Below are 19,313 nucleotides of genomic sequence, written 5' to 3' on the forward strand. Positions count from 1 at the left end.
GACATTTTAATCCCGGATGTTTGTGAAATTCCGCCTGGACATTTTAAGTCTAAAAAAAAGAGGACATCTGGTCACACCAAGTATAGTTACTTTTACCACCTTGAAATTTCCATTGTTAATATTTATTTATTTTGATGAATTTTGCTTATATCACCATGCAGTAGCAGGTGGGGAAAATACTGTTTTATCTCTCACAACCTTATCTATAAATACAAATACTTGGCTAATTTGTCAGAGACCCAGTTCATCTGGAAATATATATTCAGTTTTAGTCATTTTAAACTGTAATAAAATGCCATATACTGTCGTCAAACCAATAATGAACAGAAATCGAACAGCCTAATCTACTTGTAAGAATCAGTGTTGTGCTGTGTCTAAGGTGAAGTAGCAGTGGACTGTGATCTATTTGATTTTTTTTTAACCCCATTGGTTGTTTTTTTTTTTTTTTAATAACAATGCCATTTTTTAAAAAAAGAAATTTACCTTTATTCAAAACACAAAATACTTGGTATCTTGCAAAAAAATGTCTTTATAAAAAAATCACATTAAAATCACAGAAAAACATTGCCTTGTGGCAATGAGCAGGATTCAAGTACAATAGCTTTTGATCTTTTGATTAAGAGATATGTAGAAAGTGTAAAAATATAGGAATATAACCATACAATTTTAAATTTTATTTGCAATGTGATTTAGCCCACACAGTTAACATGTTGACCTCTAGCTGACCAAAACAAATTAATATGGTGTATAATGACACATTTCAGTGAGACATTTCATTTACATATTTTCTATTCTTTTCTTACGTCTAATGATAATGGCCGAAATATTTCGCACAATGTGCAGAATGTTTTTGGTATCTAGAGCTAAACCAAGACAAAAGTAAACAAACATGTTGAACCTTTTGAGTGAATTAGCCAAGAGAATTAAAATAAAAAACTCCAACAGAAACCTCTCCATGTTCTTTAAACTGTGCAAGTGGGACAATGCAACCATGCATTAAGTATGAAGAAAGATGCTACAGGGGGTGTGTCAACTGGCTTGGCAGGAATAAAACAAAAAACTGGTAATGAATGTGTGAGAATATTGTAGGAGTCAAATTAGTGCAAATATATTTTAGCCAAAGGGGGTCTTTGCATATTGTTAAACTTACATGACCACAAAGTAAACAGATAAACAGAAATATAAAAGGTGGATCTTTACTCATTTCAGTGCACTGGTGAGATTTCCATTCTCAAACACACACAGTGCCAAGGAGTTCCCTTGGGCACCAAGTACAAAAGTATGCAGATGCACCTGTACTGATTGCTTCTATTCAATGTTATCCTTTCAGCAGCATTGTCAATACAATGAGACACTGAAGAAACCACCCATGCCTGAGGTGACCATGCACCATGGCAAGTGTCAGCTAGAGGGACTTAATGCAACCAATCACTGGGCTGTGAAACACTATCTCCTTAATTTTAGTATGATCTGTAATAGTGAACATATCATCTAACAAATGGGGTGCATTGCAGCTAGCCAGATAATCATGAATTTAAAGGATTTAATGGACTTATTTTCTAATTAGACAGGTGTTCAATGATACACGTGCATAATTACAATCAAATCTTCAGATTAACGTTTCATTATCTAGTGTAAAGAGGATGTGACTGCTGCTAAATGGGATTAAAATCCCACTTGATTTTGGGAAGAAACACTGGACCAAGGAGTCTTGGAAATCTAGCAAATCTGTCCATACTGTATGTGTTAAAGAAGACTTCAGAGAGGCATAGGTGTTTTCTGGGTTGGATTATGTAGTGAAGGAAGGTGGAATGCCGCAGATGTCTGGAATGTGACTAAAAGGTTGGATTGAACTGTACAAATTACAGGAAACAGGACAAGCTCCATTACTCTACCAAAACAAACCCAAGACAACATGAATCACAAGCTGAGCATCAGAACAGTAAGCTTCCTACACAAAGAAACTTGGTCTGATGTCAGGGTGAAAATGAAATGTTTTATAATGCACATCACCTATGCCTCATTTTTGCATTGTCAACACAGCTTTGTGCTCTGAATTGATTTTAAAAAGCTGATTAAAATGAAGAATTACAAAAGGGCACTAACATGTAAATAAAAATGAACAGTCTACCTTTTTAAACATTGTAAACTCTCAGTAATACACACCTGGATAATGTGGTGTGTTAAAAATAGCCCAACTAAGTGCCACTCGCGTTGTTACTCTTCAAAAAACACATATACACCCACATTCAGCATTCTACAAGTCCATTTTATTTTGTGTTATTGTGCATAATAAAAGTTGCTCCCTGAATAAATCAAATTTCAAGACTGTCAAAATGGCACTTGAAATCTGGCCATTAATTGCCAAAAAAGGCAAGATTGTGATTTCATAAACTTGATCAGTTTTTGCTATTCACAATTCTAGTCCACTAGGCACATACAGGCACACACCCACCCGCATACAGAGGTAACGAGGCGACAGGCTCAGTGGCACGGATACTTGGCCCATGTGGGTAAGACACCTGTCTCATTGGCGATGGCCCAGTAACGTTCTCTCAGGAGGAAGGCCCCTGCTTTGGGCTGCCTCTGACGAGTGAACATTCCCTTCTTGTTCCCAACCACACGAGTGATGCCTAGAGAGAAAGGGAGTGAGAGCGACAGGCAGTTTGTATAAGAGTCAGCAAGTGAAACCAAGGGAGGACAGGAACAGGAGTCCATTACCATGGTGCTGATATAATAACTAAATAATTGTGGCACACCAATCTGACCACAGTCTGTGTGTGTTTGTGTATAAATTAGAGCACAATATCTGTGTCTACACATCTATTCTGGGATTCTGATGTTACTGACAGGCTATTCCTCAACTCTCTAACCATCCTGTGTGTCTTTTCCATATCACTGTATATGGTCAATTCTCCATTAATTCAATGCCATTTTTAGTTGAGATGTAAACTAGGGCTGGACAATATTGTCATTATATATAAAAAACACAATACAGGGTGGGCCATTTATGTGGATACACCTTAATAAAATGGGAATGGTTGGTGATATTAACTTCCTGTTTGTGGCACATTAGTGTATGGGAGGGGGGGAAACTTTTCAAGATGGGTGGTGACCATGGCGACCATTTTGAAGTCAGCCATTTTGGATACAACTTTTGTTTTTTCAATGGGAAGAGGGTCATGTGACACATCAAACTTATTGGGAATTTCACAAGAAAAACAATGGTGTGCTTTTAACGTAACTTTATTCTTTCATGAGTTATTTACAAGTTTCTGACCACTTATAAAATGTGTTCAAAGTGCTTCTCGTTGTGTTGGATTGTCAATGCAACCCTCTTCTCCCACTCTTCACACACTGATAGCAACACCGCAGGAGAAATGCTAGCACAGGCTTCCAGTATCCGTAGTTTCAGGTGCTGCACATATAAGTGGTCAGAAACTTGTAAATAACTCATGAAAGAATAAAGTTAGGTTAAACCATTGTTTTTCTTGTGAAATTCGCAATAGGTGATGTGTCACACGACCCTCTTCCCATTGGAAAAAACAAAAGTTAGGTATAAAATATAATAAGCCACAGAAAAAATGCCACAAAAAAGAAACATGATATCACTGATAAACAAACTCCTTGGCTTTGTCAATAATATTTTTAACCTAAATTTCAAATTGACTACAATCAACCAATCAATCAATGAAGCAACGCACTGCAAAAAAAAGTATTTTTTATTTATATATATATAAAATTTTACAGTGCTAGCGACAGGAACCAGGGGTCTGCAACAGAAATATAACCATTGTATTTAACAACCTAAAATGACCAGTGAATATTACTTGGGGATAATTTAGATGAGAGAGAGTTCGGCTGTTAATCTTGGGTTATTTAAAAAAAAAAAAAAAAACCACTTTAGGCCAGAATGTTTTTTAAAAACTATTGCACAACAATATCTCACGCATCAGGCAAAATTATACAACCATTTCAAGTAACAATTTCCTGTGTGGCAGCTTTTAAACAGCTTAAGACATCTGGTTCCTATCCTCACCAATGTGAACTACATATACACACACACACACGTCTAGAACAAAGCATTTCACATTAAGGCACCTAATGGCTGTGTCCATATCTTAACGAATTAAATATGAAACATCAGTGAAATTCCTTTTTAAATCTTAAAAATAAAGGTCTAAACTGATACTCTTTAACATTATGGGAATATCCCCATTAATAATTAAATCTAAGATATGTCCAAAGGGATATTTAAAGTTTGTTATTGAGAGGTAACTCATTTACCGTAGCATACAGGCCCTCATCTAATATGCTTATTACAGCTACAGGGAATATAAATCTGAAATTTCTCATTATATAAAAAAATATATAATATATAAAAACACATTTCTGACCCTGAGCTGTCATGAAGTCAGCAAAGTTCCAAATGAGCTCTCCAATGACAAAATCCTTCCTCTTCTGGTCAAACACTTTGTGGTAATCCTGCAGGACACTTCTCTGGTACTCCTCAGTGAACATCATTGGCGGATCCTACATAAAACAAACAGAATTAGAACAACTTCTGGAATACAGGAATTCCTGGGCAGATAATGAAGATAGATTATTAACACCATTTTACAGTTAATAAAGACACCAATACAACATAAAATTTACTTTTTCCTACCCTCCTCCAAAAGTTACATAGTGCAGTTTCTATGGTGCAGAGCCCAGAGTAGGAATGACAAATGATCTATTTTCCCTAACACAGCTCAGTGGATCATCTTCATGAGTTTGAAGCTGTATAATTTTATGTAAAATATGCCATAGTGTTCATTTAAATAAAGACGTATAAAGCTAATACATTGTTTTTCAAACTTCAGCTTTATATTGACTCCTTCAAAAACAATGAAAGGGAGGAAATGGGCTTAAAGTCCAATGACGTACAATCCTCAGTGATAGCACCAGCTTGTGGAGAGCTTTATAGCTAGACATTTTAGACAGTTTTGGTGTAAATTACTACACGTTTTCCTACATAATTATAACCTGCAAAATACGCCAAGGCTAACGAAAGCCTAACAATTTAAATGATAAGTCATCACCAATGGATAGGGTTTACTTACATTGTGTAATCCAGGCACAGCGTCAGCTCCATACTCGCTCTGTATGATTGGTTTCTTGTACTTTCCATACCAGTTATCAAACTGAGTGTTGAGCTGGATGGTGATGACCTCCAGGTGCCCGGGGTCATGGTACCAGGAGAAGTAGCTGTTCACACAGATCACATCTACATATGGAGCCTGAACACAATACCAAGCATTAAACAGCAGAATATTTTTAAGGCTAGGAGTAATGTATTGTCACTTTAAAAAAAGGATTATGAAGAAATGTACAAATATTTCCTTTTCAAACTGATATGATCTACCATTTATTCTGCAGTAGATATGATTTGCAGCTCTGAGGCACAGTCATCATTCTCATGTAGTAGAGAATGTGTTCAAATGTGTACTTTCTGTACAATGGCTTGCAAAAATATTTTTAAAAGCTAGCAATGTGTAAAATGAACAAATCAAACAAAACTCAGATGAAGCGCAGAGACACACGTCTCTAACAAGGTCTCTCGCTCCCGTGGACAGATATGAATGTGCTTATAAATCAGTCCTTGAATTGATGTAGAATAAAATTCCTGACATTCCCAGTCAAGGCTGATTATAGTAAATGTTTGGCATTCCGCAGAAAAAAAGTCACCTACTCTGATAAGAAGAGATATATATTCAAGTTCTGTCATTGGTAAACTAACATTACTGGAACGAGGAAGTTAAAAATTGCATCAACAGACAAAACCAGTAGGTTCTGAAGATTACCAATGGATATTTCAGTGGAATAGACTAGGAGGCAGAAAGCCAGTCTGCAGAGGCCATATAAAGGCTATTCCACACTAACACAGGTGAATTAAAAAGCTGCTCATATTTTATAAACATTAATCCACACTAAAACTACATTTCCTGGCACTGAAAACCCACACTTCTAAGTGCATTATTCTGTAAAAGTAGCTCTGGTGTTGTAGTTTGAATAAACCACTGACAAAATTGTCATGTGACCTCCACCGTTCATGTCACTGTGTACCGCAGACGGTAACTTAACTTTTATGCCTTTTAATGTAGACACTTGCAAATGCATCATTTACATAGTTTTTGTGTTTTATTGTGGACACTAAACTGGGAATCCAACTGATAAGAGTTGTGTAATTAGGCTTAAGGTCTGTTTCATGGCTGAATCACCAGTAAATGTTCCATACAGTCATACAGCAAAAATTGTGCACAGCATATATGCTTTCTACATTATTTTCATACACATGAACGGTGTATAAAACGCAAAAAATAATAATATAAATTTAACATTAAAATTTTGAGTTGTGATTTTTCCATTGAAAGGAGGATGTGGTCCAGAACTATGTTTAATCCCTGTCTGGGACACAACCCCTAAAATATTTAAACATGAATAGTTCATTATCAGATCAAACCGACACAACTACCTCATAACTCAAATGCTGTCAATCATCCAAGATGTGTCAGAAGTTACTTTATTTCAACTTTGAGCAGGTGACACATGAATAACAAGTGTAGTAGACTTACACTCACCAGATACCGCAATTCAAGTGACATACATAAATTATATGAGCATGGGGTTGGTGTAGAATATTAAGTAACTTCTATTCACATGCCAGTATCAGGTTCATTATTTGCAAATTATGCTGCATGAGAATCTTTCCAGCTTAAAAATATTTGGTGTCTTCCTCAGTCTTGCACCAGAAATATGAAAGTAATTAAAATATTTTAGCTTTGTGGCATAGTGTGATTGGGATAGGTCACAAAATGCCAGAAACGTTTTGGTTAATTGGTTGCGTTTAGAATTAAGGTGAAAGTTGTGTAAAGATATTTTTTGGCTAAATCATTACTTTATGTATTACCATGTCAAGTATATAACAATGTAGTGGGACTCACCCCTAGGTCTCTGGCATAATTACTGTCTGTAATGAAGGTCACAGGGCGCGTTGGATCCAGAGATTTTGTGTGAGCCACCAGTTGCCTGCAAATTCACAAGACACTGATAAGCATAGGCTTAATGAAGGCCACATTTAAAACAGACAGTTTGATTTATATAAGACAGATATTTGCTAAGAGATTAATGGAAACCTATAACTGTAAAATTCATGTTCATGAAAGCAGAGCATATGAATTCTGCTCATTTCACTCCGCCTAACAGAAATATGAAATATCAGCATGTTATTTTGCATATGAAAGAATCTCCCACACAATGTGGAGTAACTGACAAAACTGAAAACCAGTCAGATGTAATGACAAGTGCATTTGTAATGATTGTGAGTCTTAATGGCGGTTTAGATGCTGCTTATGTCTGCTGTATGGAAGAGAAAATTCCAGGGTGGTGACCCGTGACCTGTTCCACCTGTTTGGATGCAACGCCTCAGGTATGCTTCTTTAAACAAAATGCATTCCTACAGTCAGTGTCCTCTACAAGTCCAGGCCCACACTCCCCTTCCTGCATTTTATATTCGACTAGAACACTCACACAAGTACATGCTGACATATTATTTAAAAACAAAACTGGAGGCATGCTAGAGTTAATCTGATCATTTTTAAATCGAAAGCCATTTATTTCTGTGTTTTATTTCATATGCAGCTATTTCAGTCTTAAAATGGTCAAAATTGTTTGCCAACAAACATATTGCAGGCTCAATTCAGCATAACTCACTGCTGCCCTCTAAAGGTGATGCAGTACCAGTTTTATTGGTAAAAATGTTTTCTGCCCGTTTCACATGCATGCTTAATCCAAAAGACTGTATATGCATCAGGGTACACCATGGCAGGCTGAAATAAACACAGGCAAAAATGCTGTCCAAATATCTTTTTAAATAACCTGTATATAAAGGTTTTTCCAGTAGTGTGTCTAAAATATTACTGCTCCCTGCTGCCTTCATGCTTTAAAAGCAGAACTACTTGGCAAAGATTTGGTATTTTTGCTCCGGAACCACATTGAGCTAGGACAAACTGACCAAAAAAAAAAAATCCCTTAAAAATCTCTGTAAAAAAATCTCTTAAAGATATACTTTATACATACAAGATATACATAAAAATGACTAAAACCATGTACTTTAATTTAGTACATATGCATTTAATTAATATACGTTTTTCATACTTGAAATAGAAGCCTGCTGGAGGCATCTCAGATGCTGGCTCATTGGCCACAGACCACATGACCACAGAGGGGTGATTCTTGTCCCGCCTCACCAGCTCCTCCATGACGATTAGATGATGGTCCAGGGATTTATTGTCAAAGCTGCGACTGATGGGCAACAAAAAGTTATCATAATTAATTGACAAATTCATACACAAAGATCAATAACTTAAAAGCCTGTTGCTTAATCTGATAAAATAATCATTATCATTAAACATTAGCACTAAATGCTATTATATACCTTCAACAGAAATGCATACATCAGCTGCACATGAGCCTAAAGCCACAATGCCCAATGCCTAGCGAGGCATAAACCCTTCATAGCATTGGGCTGTGGAGCACTGGAACGAGGTTCTTTGGATTGATGGAGCTCCATCCTGTATATCTAGTATAATGTAAGTGGTATTCGTGATCCAGAATTAGACATCAACAACTGAAACTCACTAATGCTGATATGGCTGTATGTAATCAGCACTGTTTCAACATCAAACCTTATTCCAGTGGCTTTGACTATGCAGTTTAAATAAAACACTACCAGCTCCTCAGCATGTAGTAAATATTGACTAGATTGCATGGCATCTGCAAAAAGACTGCTTTAAAGTTGCCTTACATGTCTTTAATCCCAACTCCTGGACACTCATCTATGACCACAATGCCATGACGATCAGCCATCTGCAGGATCTCCTCTGCGTAAGGGTAGTGACTGGTTCGGAAGGAATTCGCACCCATCCACTTCATCAGGTTAAAATCTTTCACAACAAGAGGCCAATCAAAGCCCTTACCTCGAATCTACAAAACAAGAGGAAATGTATTTATTCTTACAGTAGGGCAAGCCATTGTGACCTTTAAAGGCTATATTCTACAGTTGTTTCATGTATTGGGGAGTGAATTGTATGTTCCGTTATAAAACATCTTCACATATAAAAAGCTGTAAAACATATTTAACCATAAAAGGTTTCATTAAAGAATGTTTACAGTTACATTTAGAATCAGTTGTGAGCTTCATGTCAGCTGTTTTTATACTGTAATCAGGTTTTTACAGCGTAAATATCGACAAAACATGTCTAAAATGTGGTTTGATCTCAGAGCCTGAAAGAAGCTACTTTAACAAAACAAGATATTAATCATTTAAGATTAAACATATTTACTGTGAAATGGATCTTGTCAGCAAAGGTGAATTGTTTCATGATAAAATGTTGGTTATGATTCAACGTCACAGAAATTCAAACTCAAAAAAAGTCACTTTACTGCCCCCTGGTGGTACTTACATCTGCGTCCTCATGTTTGTTGACTCCATGGAAGTAGAACGGTTTGTTGTTGATGAGGAACTTAGAGCTGGTGACCTGCACTGTGCGGATGCCCACTGGCAGCATGTACACATCTGTCTGCCCATTCTCCGCTGTGATCTGAACCTAAAGGAACCAGAGCTCATACAGATCAGGTAAATGTGGGCTTGGAACCACTTGTATTGGAGGTTATGACAGATTGTCCCTTTAATATAAATTCTAATTGTATAGTGATGTCCTCATTCAATGCCAATCATTAACTGTGGAAAAAAAATCTACTCCAATGTATTCATAATGCATAGCAATAGTTTAACAGTTTTCATCCCAGTGTCAAAAAAGTAGAGGGAATGTTAATCTCTCAGAAAATGTATCTATAAAATTGAATACAAAGTGCTTGTATAGCTTTTTACAGTGTTTCACTTCATATTAAGGGTATTAGCCAAGCTAGGGTGGCAATAGGAAGAAGGAAGAAGAAGAAGGGGGAAAAAAAAAAAAAAAAAAACACCCTCAGATGACTCAAAATGGCAACCCTACAAAAGAGCAGTACAGTTGGACTGACACTTAAGATTGACATTTAAACATGGACAACACCATGTGGGGGACCACATGGAGCATACATGGTTCATTCTGGGATTACATATTGGCAGAATATGCTACAACAAGCACAGAGAGGTCACTCATTTCTTCAAAATTAGCCTACAGGTGGTTATATTAAACACTGCAAACATGTCCTCAAAATTGTCTATTGATACAAAAAAATGATTATCACTCACCTCCATGGAGTACATGTAGCCTGCATTTTCATGCATCAGGTAAGGCCACCACAGGTTGACTTCTGGCACTTTTAGAACACCAAAGACGCCATCAGCAGTGGCTACACATCTCTTATCTTTTCCCGAAAGAGAAACCTTTACTGTGGGCTTGGCACTTCCCACTACTGACACATTGTAATATACAAAACCTACAATGAAAAATAATGGACGCATTTTAAGCTGTGAGCTCCCAGACTTTCAAGGATTAAGAATTTTCACACAAATGTCTAGAAACATGCAATATGTCCTAAATTCAAAGCAATATAGGTAAGAAATGGGATTAAACAAAACACAAAGGCTTAATTAGAAAGTGACGGAAAAGATTACTGTATTGAATGCTAAGGGTTTCTTCATATCTGCATATTTTACAGACATTAAAATGTAATGAAACACAAATTAAAGAACCAAAACCTTTTACAGCCTATGGGGACAATGTTAATCTGGGGTTTTTGGTCCTGTAGTGTTCACCAATAAATCATTATTTATAAAACTATTATTAATTTTTTTAAATAATATACTTTAATTATCCTGTGTTAACAAAATAATTCTATTGAATACAGAACGTGTCGTCACTAACCAGTGCTGTCAGAAAAGGTTGTGTTCACAGTGATGTCATCAACGTACACTTTTGGAGTTGTGTAAAGCAGAACAGATCGATGTATTCCTGCATAGTTGAAGAAATCGAAGTTGTAGTTTTGAATGAAGTAGCCTTTGGGGTACCTGTTTTCCAAATGAAAAAGTTTAACAGGAAAAATATTACTAAGATGAGTTTGGAAGCACCAACTTTGCCCTCAGTACATGCAAGGTGTCATGAGGCAAAATAGTACCTTAATAAAATGTAATGGCTACAAATAAAATAGCTTCATTTGCACTGTAGACATGGGGACCACAGATTTCACCAACTGCTACTTTAAAGAAATCTTACTAAGACGTTTCTCTACTTAAAACTATCAGAAATTAAAACCATGTTATTGAACCTAATCCAGTCATAGCCAGAGAGAATGAGGCCTACTGTTCTTTGCTGGACTTCCAGCCACAAATGTCTCTTAGGCTAATCCTCTACTCCTTCATGTCTGAACGCTCATGTATTTCAGTACTGGAAGCCCTACATAAAGTCTTACCTGGTGGGATCGTTTAAGTACTGAATGCTTCCTGGAGGGAGAGTGTGCAGGTCTAGAGTGTTATTAACAGCGATGGTGATGCGGCATGGCCCACCCTCTCCATTTCTGAGTACACTGTCGATTTCTGCTTCAAAGGGAAGATGGCCGCCCTCGTGCACACTCACCTTTACCCCATTCACCCACTGTAAATATAAAGCATTGGGAGAGGGAAAAATGTTTGTTAAAACTGACATGGCCCATGTCTGATAATTAACTTATAAAGCATATTATAAACAAGTCAGTCTAGGACAGAGATGTATATTATGGGAACATAATATTGTTTAATAGTCATGTAAGTCAGAATTTGACATGTAACACTGATGTGCAAACTTTTACTATAGTTTAATGATAAACACCTATTACTGGGTGAAAATGCAGATGATCCAAGCAATACACAACATTATGGCAAAGGTACCCAAGATTATAATTATAGAAAATTATTATTCTCAGCAAGCGTGTTGCTTTTATAAAATTATATATAATCACAATACATTCAAAACCATAAATACAGTAAAAGTATTTTATTTTCTAAAAAAAAAAAAGTAGTACGTGTTTTATAAATGAATGTGAAGAACAAATTTTGTTTCCAGATGTTCTCCTAGATCATATGGATTTGTATACATACATACTATATGTATGTATAATACTGGGCTGACAGACGTAAATAAAAGGCTAGTGGGTCACACAGACTTGTTTCTAGAGCAAGGATGAAGTCAAGTTTGACTAAATTGTCTTTGGTAATTCATCAGAGGACCTGTCAAACTGGACCTTCTCTCAGGCTAGGTTTAGGGTTAGACCTGGGGTTAAATAGGGGTCAGACCTGTGAGACTAATAAAGGTTTTGATAAAAAGGTGTAAGTTTATCAATCTTTAGCACCATTTCATCACAGGACACCACACACTCACTCTAAACTATAAGTCATTTCAGAACGCCCCTTCTATACCAATGAGTTGTGCTGGTCTACAAAAGTTCAAATATCCTAATATTGTTAGTGACATGATGCTGGTATAATGCTATGAGGATTTGATGGCCTTCAGCCACAAAATGGGCTAATGATGGTGTATGATTAATTGTGGCTACAATAAGCCATTTAAACACATCACAACAGATCACTGCACTGGGATTGGTAAAGTTTCCTTCATGATCATGACGTTATCAACTCAGAAATTCCACATTTGTGCATTGCTACTTACAACTACAGCGTAGTAGTGAGCACTTCCAACTCTCAAGACAATCCTGGTCTCACTGTCCTGAAGCCATCGCACAGGAACCCACACTTCCTTCTCATACCACACCCAGCCAGTAAAATCCCTCAGTTCAACATCCTGAGTGATATCATTGAAGCTAGAGGGCACTGCCATGTCTATCACAGGTCCTGTCTGGAGGAAAATTTAAAAAAAAAAAGGGGGAAAATAGAGTTCAACACATTAGAGGAACATTACAAAACATGCTGCTACTTGCTTAATAAACTTTGGCCAGTTGCACCATTTTGTTGCATCAAGCTCCAACTTCTATGCTGCATTCAGAAGTGAACTGTAGATGAATGCTGTATTTACAAGACACAAGCATTGTCTAGAGAGCTGTTTTAACCAAACAGAGCATTGTCCATATGATAAATATGATCCACAGCTCTTGTAATTAAAGTTTAATGGGCTATTATCTATGGGAGAAAATATTAGCAATCCTTAATCAAAAGGTGATGGCAAATGCAACCAATGCACATGGTTAAGTGTAACTTTAGTGTAACTAAAGAATATATATTAGAAAGTAGAGATGAAAAATGAACTGAACGTATAAAGCACTGAATGTCTTAAACAAGGCAGATTCTGCAGGTTTCTACAACCTGCTGGCAAAAATTATGGAATCACCAGTCTCTGAGAATGTTCCTTCAGTTGTTTAATTTTGTAGGAAAAAAAAAAAAAAAGCAGATCACAGACATGACAAAAAACTAAAGGCATTTCAAATGGCAACATTCTGGCTTTAAGAAACACTAAAAGAAATCAAGAAAAATTGTGGTAGCCAGTAACAGTTAGATTTTTAGAACAAGCACAGGGAATAAATTATGGAATCACTCAATTCTGAGGAAAAAATTATGGAATCACCCTGGAAATTTTCATTACAAACACCAACACATGCATCAGATTAAAGCTGCTCGTTAGTAAGCAGGTAAAAAGGAGTGATCACACCTTGGAGAGCTGTTGCAACAAGTGCACTGACATGAATCATGGCTCCAACACCAGAGATGTCAATTGAAACAAAGGAGAGGATTATCAAACTCCTTAAAAGAGGGCAAATCATCACACAGTGTTGCACAAGAGGTTGGTTGTTCACAGTCAGCTGTGTCTAAAACCTGAACCAAGTACAAACATGGGAAGGTGGTTAAAGGCAAGCATACTGGTAGACCAAGGAAGACAAAGCGTCAAGACAGAAAACTTAAAGCAATATGCCTTGAAAACAGAAAATGTACAACAAAACAGATGAGGAACAAATGGGAGGAAACTGGAGTCAACGTCTGTAACCGAACTGTAAGAAACCGGATTTACATACAGAAAAGCTAAAAGAAAGCCATCACTAATACCTAAACAGAAAAAAAAAAAAAAACAAGGTTACAATGGGCTAAGGAAAGGCTGTCGTGGACTGTGGATGACTGGATGAAAGTCATATTCAATGAGGAATCTCGAATCTGCATTGGGCAAGGTGATGATGCTGGAACTTTTGTTTGGTGCCGTTCCAATGAGATTTCTGCAGATGACTGACTGAAGAAAACATGCACATTTCCACAGTCATTGATGATATGGGGCTGCATGTCAGGTAAAGGCACTGGGGAGATGGCTGTCATTACATCTTCAATAAATGCACAGGTTTACATTGACATTTTGTACACTTTTCTTATCCCATCTATCGAAAGGATGTTTGGGGATGATTAAATCATTTTTCAAGATGACGTAATAATGCATCTTGCCATAGAGCAAAATCTGTGAAAACATTCCTTGAAGAAAGACACATAAGGTCAATGTCATGGCCTGCAAACAGTCCGGATCTCAAGCCGATTGAAAATCTGTGGTGGATGTTAAAGAAAATGGTCCATGACAAGGCTCCAACCTGCAAAGCTGATCTGGCAACAGCAGTCAGAGAAAGCTGGAACCAGATTGATGAAGAGTACTGTTTGTCACTCATTAAGCCAATGCCTCAGAGACTGCAAGCAGTTATAAAAGCCAGAGGTGGTGCAACAAAGTACTAGTGATGTGTGGAAGTGTTATTTTGTTTGTCATGATTCCATCATTTTTTTCCTCAGAATTGAGTGATTCCATAATTTAACTGTGCTTGTTCTAAAAATCTAACTGTTACTGGTTACCACAATTATTTTTCTTGATTTCTTCTAGTGTTTCTTAAAACAGAATGTTGCCATTTGAAATGCCTTTAGTTTTTTTTCCATGTCTGTGATCTGCTTTTTTTCTACAAAATTAAACACCTGAAGGAACATCCTCAGAGACTGGTGATTCCATAATTTTTGCCAGGGGTTGTACAGTACTGGGTATTTCACCTTGTATCTATTAAATTACTTTTATTCACAGGTGTATTTGTTCTCCGCATTTAACCCAGTGCAGTGGAACACACATTTACAAATACACTAGTGAACACTAGGGTCAGTGAGCACACATGCCCGGAGTTGTGGGCAGCCCTAGCAGTTAGGTGCCTTGCTCAAAAGGCACTTCAGTCTTGACCTGTCAGCTCTGGGGATCAAACCGACAACCTTCGCAGTTCCCTAACCACCAGGCCACGGCTGTGAAGGTTAGAGAAGCAGGCTCAGAACTGGAATGTCGCAGCTTCAGTCACCTGAACAAAAGTTACAGTGCTTTCTGCTTGAGCAAATGCTTTCCAAGTTATGTGGGTGGTTTCCTGCTGCCCTGTGTGTGCGCTCAATGCCTCAAGTGTATGTTCAGAGCCACAGATGTTAAACGTAGAGGCTCAGGTTCCCCAAATAATTAATAAAATACCACTTTTTAATATCTAAGATCCAATTCACCAATCATTCCTCTTCATGTCATGAAAAGTCTATTGTGCTGCCTCCTGGTGGACTGGGTGTGTCAGAGACTCTTTACAAGGCAAGGCAAGTTTATTTATAGAGCACATTTCATACAAAATCAATTCAAAGTGCTTTACAGAAGAAACAGTTGAATTAAAAGCAAGAAAAAAAATCATAAATGTCCAAGAAAACAATTAAAATATTGCAGTTAAAGGAAATACATAAAAAGAGTAAAATGATTTAAAATTCATTCATTATCTGTAACCCTTATCCAGTTCAGGGTCGCGGTGGTTCCAGAGCCTACCTGGAATCATTGGGCACAAGGCAGGAATACACCCTGGAGGGGGCGCCAGTCCTTCACAGGGCATGATTGAAAATGATTAGAACAATACAATAAAAAAAGAACTAAAGTGCCGTTACAGAATGAAAGTGCAGAGTATTTTTGACTGAGCTGGAAGCCTGCTCAAACTGATTTTAAGTCTTGATTTAAGTTGGGGCCCCTCTATAATTCTCAGTCAGCTGGTTCCATCTAAGAATCTTATGGTCAATGGTATCAAAGGCAGCACTAAGGTCAAGAAGTAATATAAGAGACACCTTTCCAGCCTCCATATTTAAGTGAATGTCATTAATTAGAGCAGCGTTTATGGACAAGAATCTAGTGATTTGCCTGAAAACTATTTTCTCAATGATTTTGCCAATGAACGGTACAATAGAAATTGGTCTGTAGTTAGTTATCTGAGATGATTTTAAATTATTCTTTTTTAGAAGAGGCTTTACAACTGCAGTTTTTAGTGAGCTCGGAAAGATCCCCAACATGAGTGAGGTGTTAATGTGAAGTATGTGTGGTGCTATAGTGTGAAACACACTCTTTAAACATTTGGTTGGTAGGGTGTTAAGACTGCAAGTGGATGGTTTGAGATGACTAACTGTCAGCTAAAATTTCACTGTTTACAGTACTGAACCCTGTACCCTCTACATCACTTCATAAAGACTTCTTAGTTAAAACGTCAGAGTCATTGTTGGATATAGATGTACTAAATCACTTGTCTGACATTCTGGATTTTAATGTTAAAAATAAAAAAAGAATGCAAACTCATTACATTTCTCAGTTGATACTAATTCAGGGGCCATTTGTGTGGGTGAGTTAGTAAGTCTGTCGACCACGGTGAAGAGGATTTTGCTGTTGTTAATGTTGTTGTTGTTGCTAGAGAAATAGGATTGTCATGTTGTGCATATTATCATGTTGTATTCACGTAGCCTATGTTTGTAGATTTCTTTGTGACTATTAAGACTTGTTTTACGCCATCTGCGTTCTGCCTTGTGACATTCCCTCTTTTGGATTTGAACAACAGAAGCTTTTTCCAATGGTGCTTTCCGTTTGAAAGACATAGCCTTTACTTTAACTGGTGCAATCTCATCCATAACACTAACAATTTTTTTAATTAAAACTATTCAGCAGATCAGAGTTGGATTGTTCACATGGTGTAGTGCACATTTTACTCATGAAAAGTGTAGCTGTGCAGTCCTTTATAATCCTTTTCTTGACACAAACTCTTCTGTCTCTGATGACTGGTGAGGCCCACATTTCAAAGAACACACAGTAGTGATATGACAACGCGAAATCTTCACAGTGGTCGATATGTTGAGACTGAGATAACGACATCCAGCATGTGACCATAAAAATGTGTACTCCTTGTAATATGCTGTGAAAGACCAAAAAAAATAAAAAATATGTCCAATATGGCATGAAGTCCTTGGGATTGTCTATATGTATGTTAAAGTCACCAGCAATAAAAAATTCCTCTTGGGGTTTTGGTTACTCTGGCAGCTGATAGAATTGGTCTTTGCCACTCATGTCCAGTGTCTGCTGCTCCCTCAGGTCATCCTCGGCGGTGGGAGGATGTTCTGGCTCTGACATGATGTCATCAGCTTGTACAGCAGACTTCCTGGATGTTGGTGCAGATGTGCCACCACCAAGAGAAGTGGATAAATTACACACTGAGAACATGAGGTTGTCTGTCAGAAGTTTAAAACCCCTCTGGTTTGTGTGCAGTCCTTCTCTCCTAAAAAGTTCTCTCTTCCCAAAAAACAAGTTAAAGTTGTCAGTGAAGTTCAGTTTCAACTGTTTAACCCCAGTAACCTTGAGAACATATTGGTGCCTCCTGCAGGTAGAGGTCCACTGATGAAAAATTGTATGTTGAACTTGCTGAGTGTGTTAAGGAGGTCATTAAAGTGTCTTTTTAAAACTTCAGACTCCTGCTTGACAGTGTCGTTCTTTCCAACATGTAAATAATCCTCTTCACATTCGTGTACTCAGCCAGTACAGCTGAAACTTTTGCAGTAAGGAAGTAAGAATCTCATGAAGGGCATGCAGTGGTTCAAATCAGCTGAAGTGAATAAGACTGATATTCTGGTCCGGTTCTGTGCTGTGCTCTCTCAGCAGCAGTGTTGGGTTTAGCAGCTGAATTTCCAGGACCAGCTGTGGTACCAGGAGTAGAAGACAAGACTACAGAGTTATACAAAGCACTGCGTTAGGGTCTAGCTTCAATCTGCACCCATTGCCCGTCTCTAGCTGTACTCATGGCAGTGTTGCCATCCACAAGATCCTCTGGTCTGGATCTGTGTCCCTCCACTGTCCACTGCTCTGTTAAGTCCTCAGTCTGCTGTCCGTACTCCCACTCACTGTTACTCCTCGCACAGCTCTGACATGCCAGCCCTTAAACTCTGATAGCAGGTTATGAAAATCCCTTTCCAAAGCTGACATTCCCTCTAGAAGTGATGAGGCATTTCACAGGTTTCTTCTACTGTAGCCTGTTGAACTGTCCTGGTTGTTGGAACAGTCCTGGTTCCTAGAGCAATCGCACTACTCTATAAAGAAAATATCCAGTTTTGGCTTCGTAGTGCTGCTGACTGGTGTACATTTAAAAGCTCAGATACTCTATCACAGAAAAAAAAAACATGTAGGTTTCGAAAAAATAAAAAGGAAAGAAATAGAAGATAGCAGAGCTAAGCAGCAAAGCGTCTGAACGGCAAGGAAGGAAGAAGCTGAAACCAAAAATGTATTAATTAAATTGCAACCTCTATGTAGGCGCCTATGAAACATAAAGATAAATCATACAGAGACTACAAAAAAATAAAGCGCACTTTTAGAAAAAAAAAAAGTAAATCAAAACCATATGCATTAATGTTGCTTGGTTTGTTTGGGATAGAAAAGTTTTTTTAACCCAGTGGCTTACTTTAAAAGGGACAGTGTGCCACACACTAAGATAAAAACTGAGGTTGACATCATTAAAGCTGGGGTCAGCTATCACTACGTACCTCTGTTAGGGGCTGCTTGTACCAAGCCTGTGTGAATCCTGCGTTTCTGTCCGGGGAGAAATCCGCTCTGAAGCTCCAGAGTCCGTTCAGCTCTCGGATTTCTCTGGACGGAGAGTCCCGCGGGTACAGCATTCCTCCTCCATTCACACACACACTCAGAACCAGCAGCAGTAGCAGCAGCAGCAGCGTACACATGATGAGAGACCCGCTCTCTACACAGATGACATTACCATGAACACTCGGCTCAATACCCCACAGTTCCCTACAGAACCTTCACACCTTTATCTGCTTCCGCGGGTTACCTCACATGACCCACGCCTGACACGAGCTAAAACTACAAACTTCATAAATCCTACACGTTGTATCAAAATAAAAGTCGTCCGAAAATAAAAAATGAAGCTGCCCCCTACTGACAGGAGTCGATAAACACTGCAGCCCCCCTCCCAGCCTTTGTACTTTGAAAGAGGGCAACAGT

The 19,313-nt window shown here is 37.8% G+C and overlaps 1 protein-coding gene across 1 annotated transcript; it reads right to left on the reverse strand.

Annotated features, from left to right (window-relative positions):
• Positions 1–490: 490 nt before the first annotated feature.
• Positions 491–19,153, reverse strand: gusb (glucuronidase, beta). Its single transcript, XM_066661536.1, has 12 exons — positions 18,839–19,153; positions 12,687–12,872; positions 11,455–11,636; positions 10,911–11,053; positions 10,295–10,482; positions 9,504–9,647; positions 8,846–9,024; positions 8,197–8,343; positions 6,984–7,068; positions 5,103–5,279; positions 4,398–4,533; positions 491–2,633 (listed from the first exon to the last, which is right to left on the reverse strand). Exons 1-12 carry the CDS (start codon positions 19,031–19,033, stop codon positions 2,485–2,487), a joined length of 1,911 nt encoding a protein of 636 aa, XP_066517633.1. The 5' UTR covers positions 19,034–19,153; the 3' UTR covers positions 491–2,484.
• Between the last annotated feature and the right edge of the window lie 160 nt (positions 19,154–19,313).

The sequence above is a fragment of the Hoplias malabaricus genome, chromosome 2, assembly GCF_029633855.1.
Source record: "Hoplias malabaricus isolate fHopMal1 chromosome 2, fHopMal1.hap1, whole genome shotgun sequence".
Classification (NCBI taxonomy): Eukaryota; Metazoa; Chordata; class Actinopteri; order Characiformes; family Erythrinidae; genus Hoplias; species Hoplias malabaricus.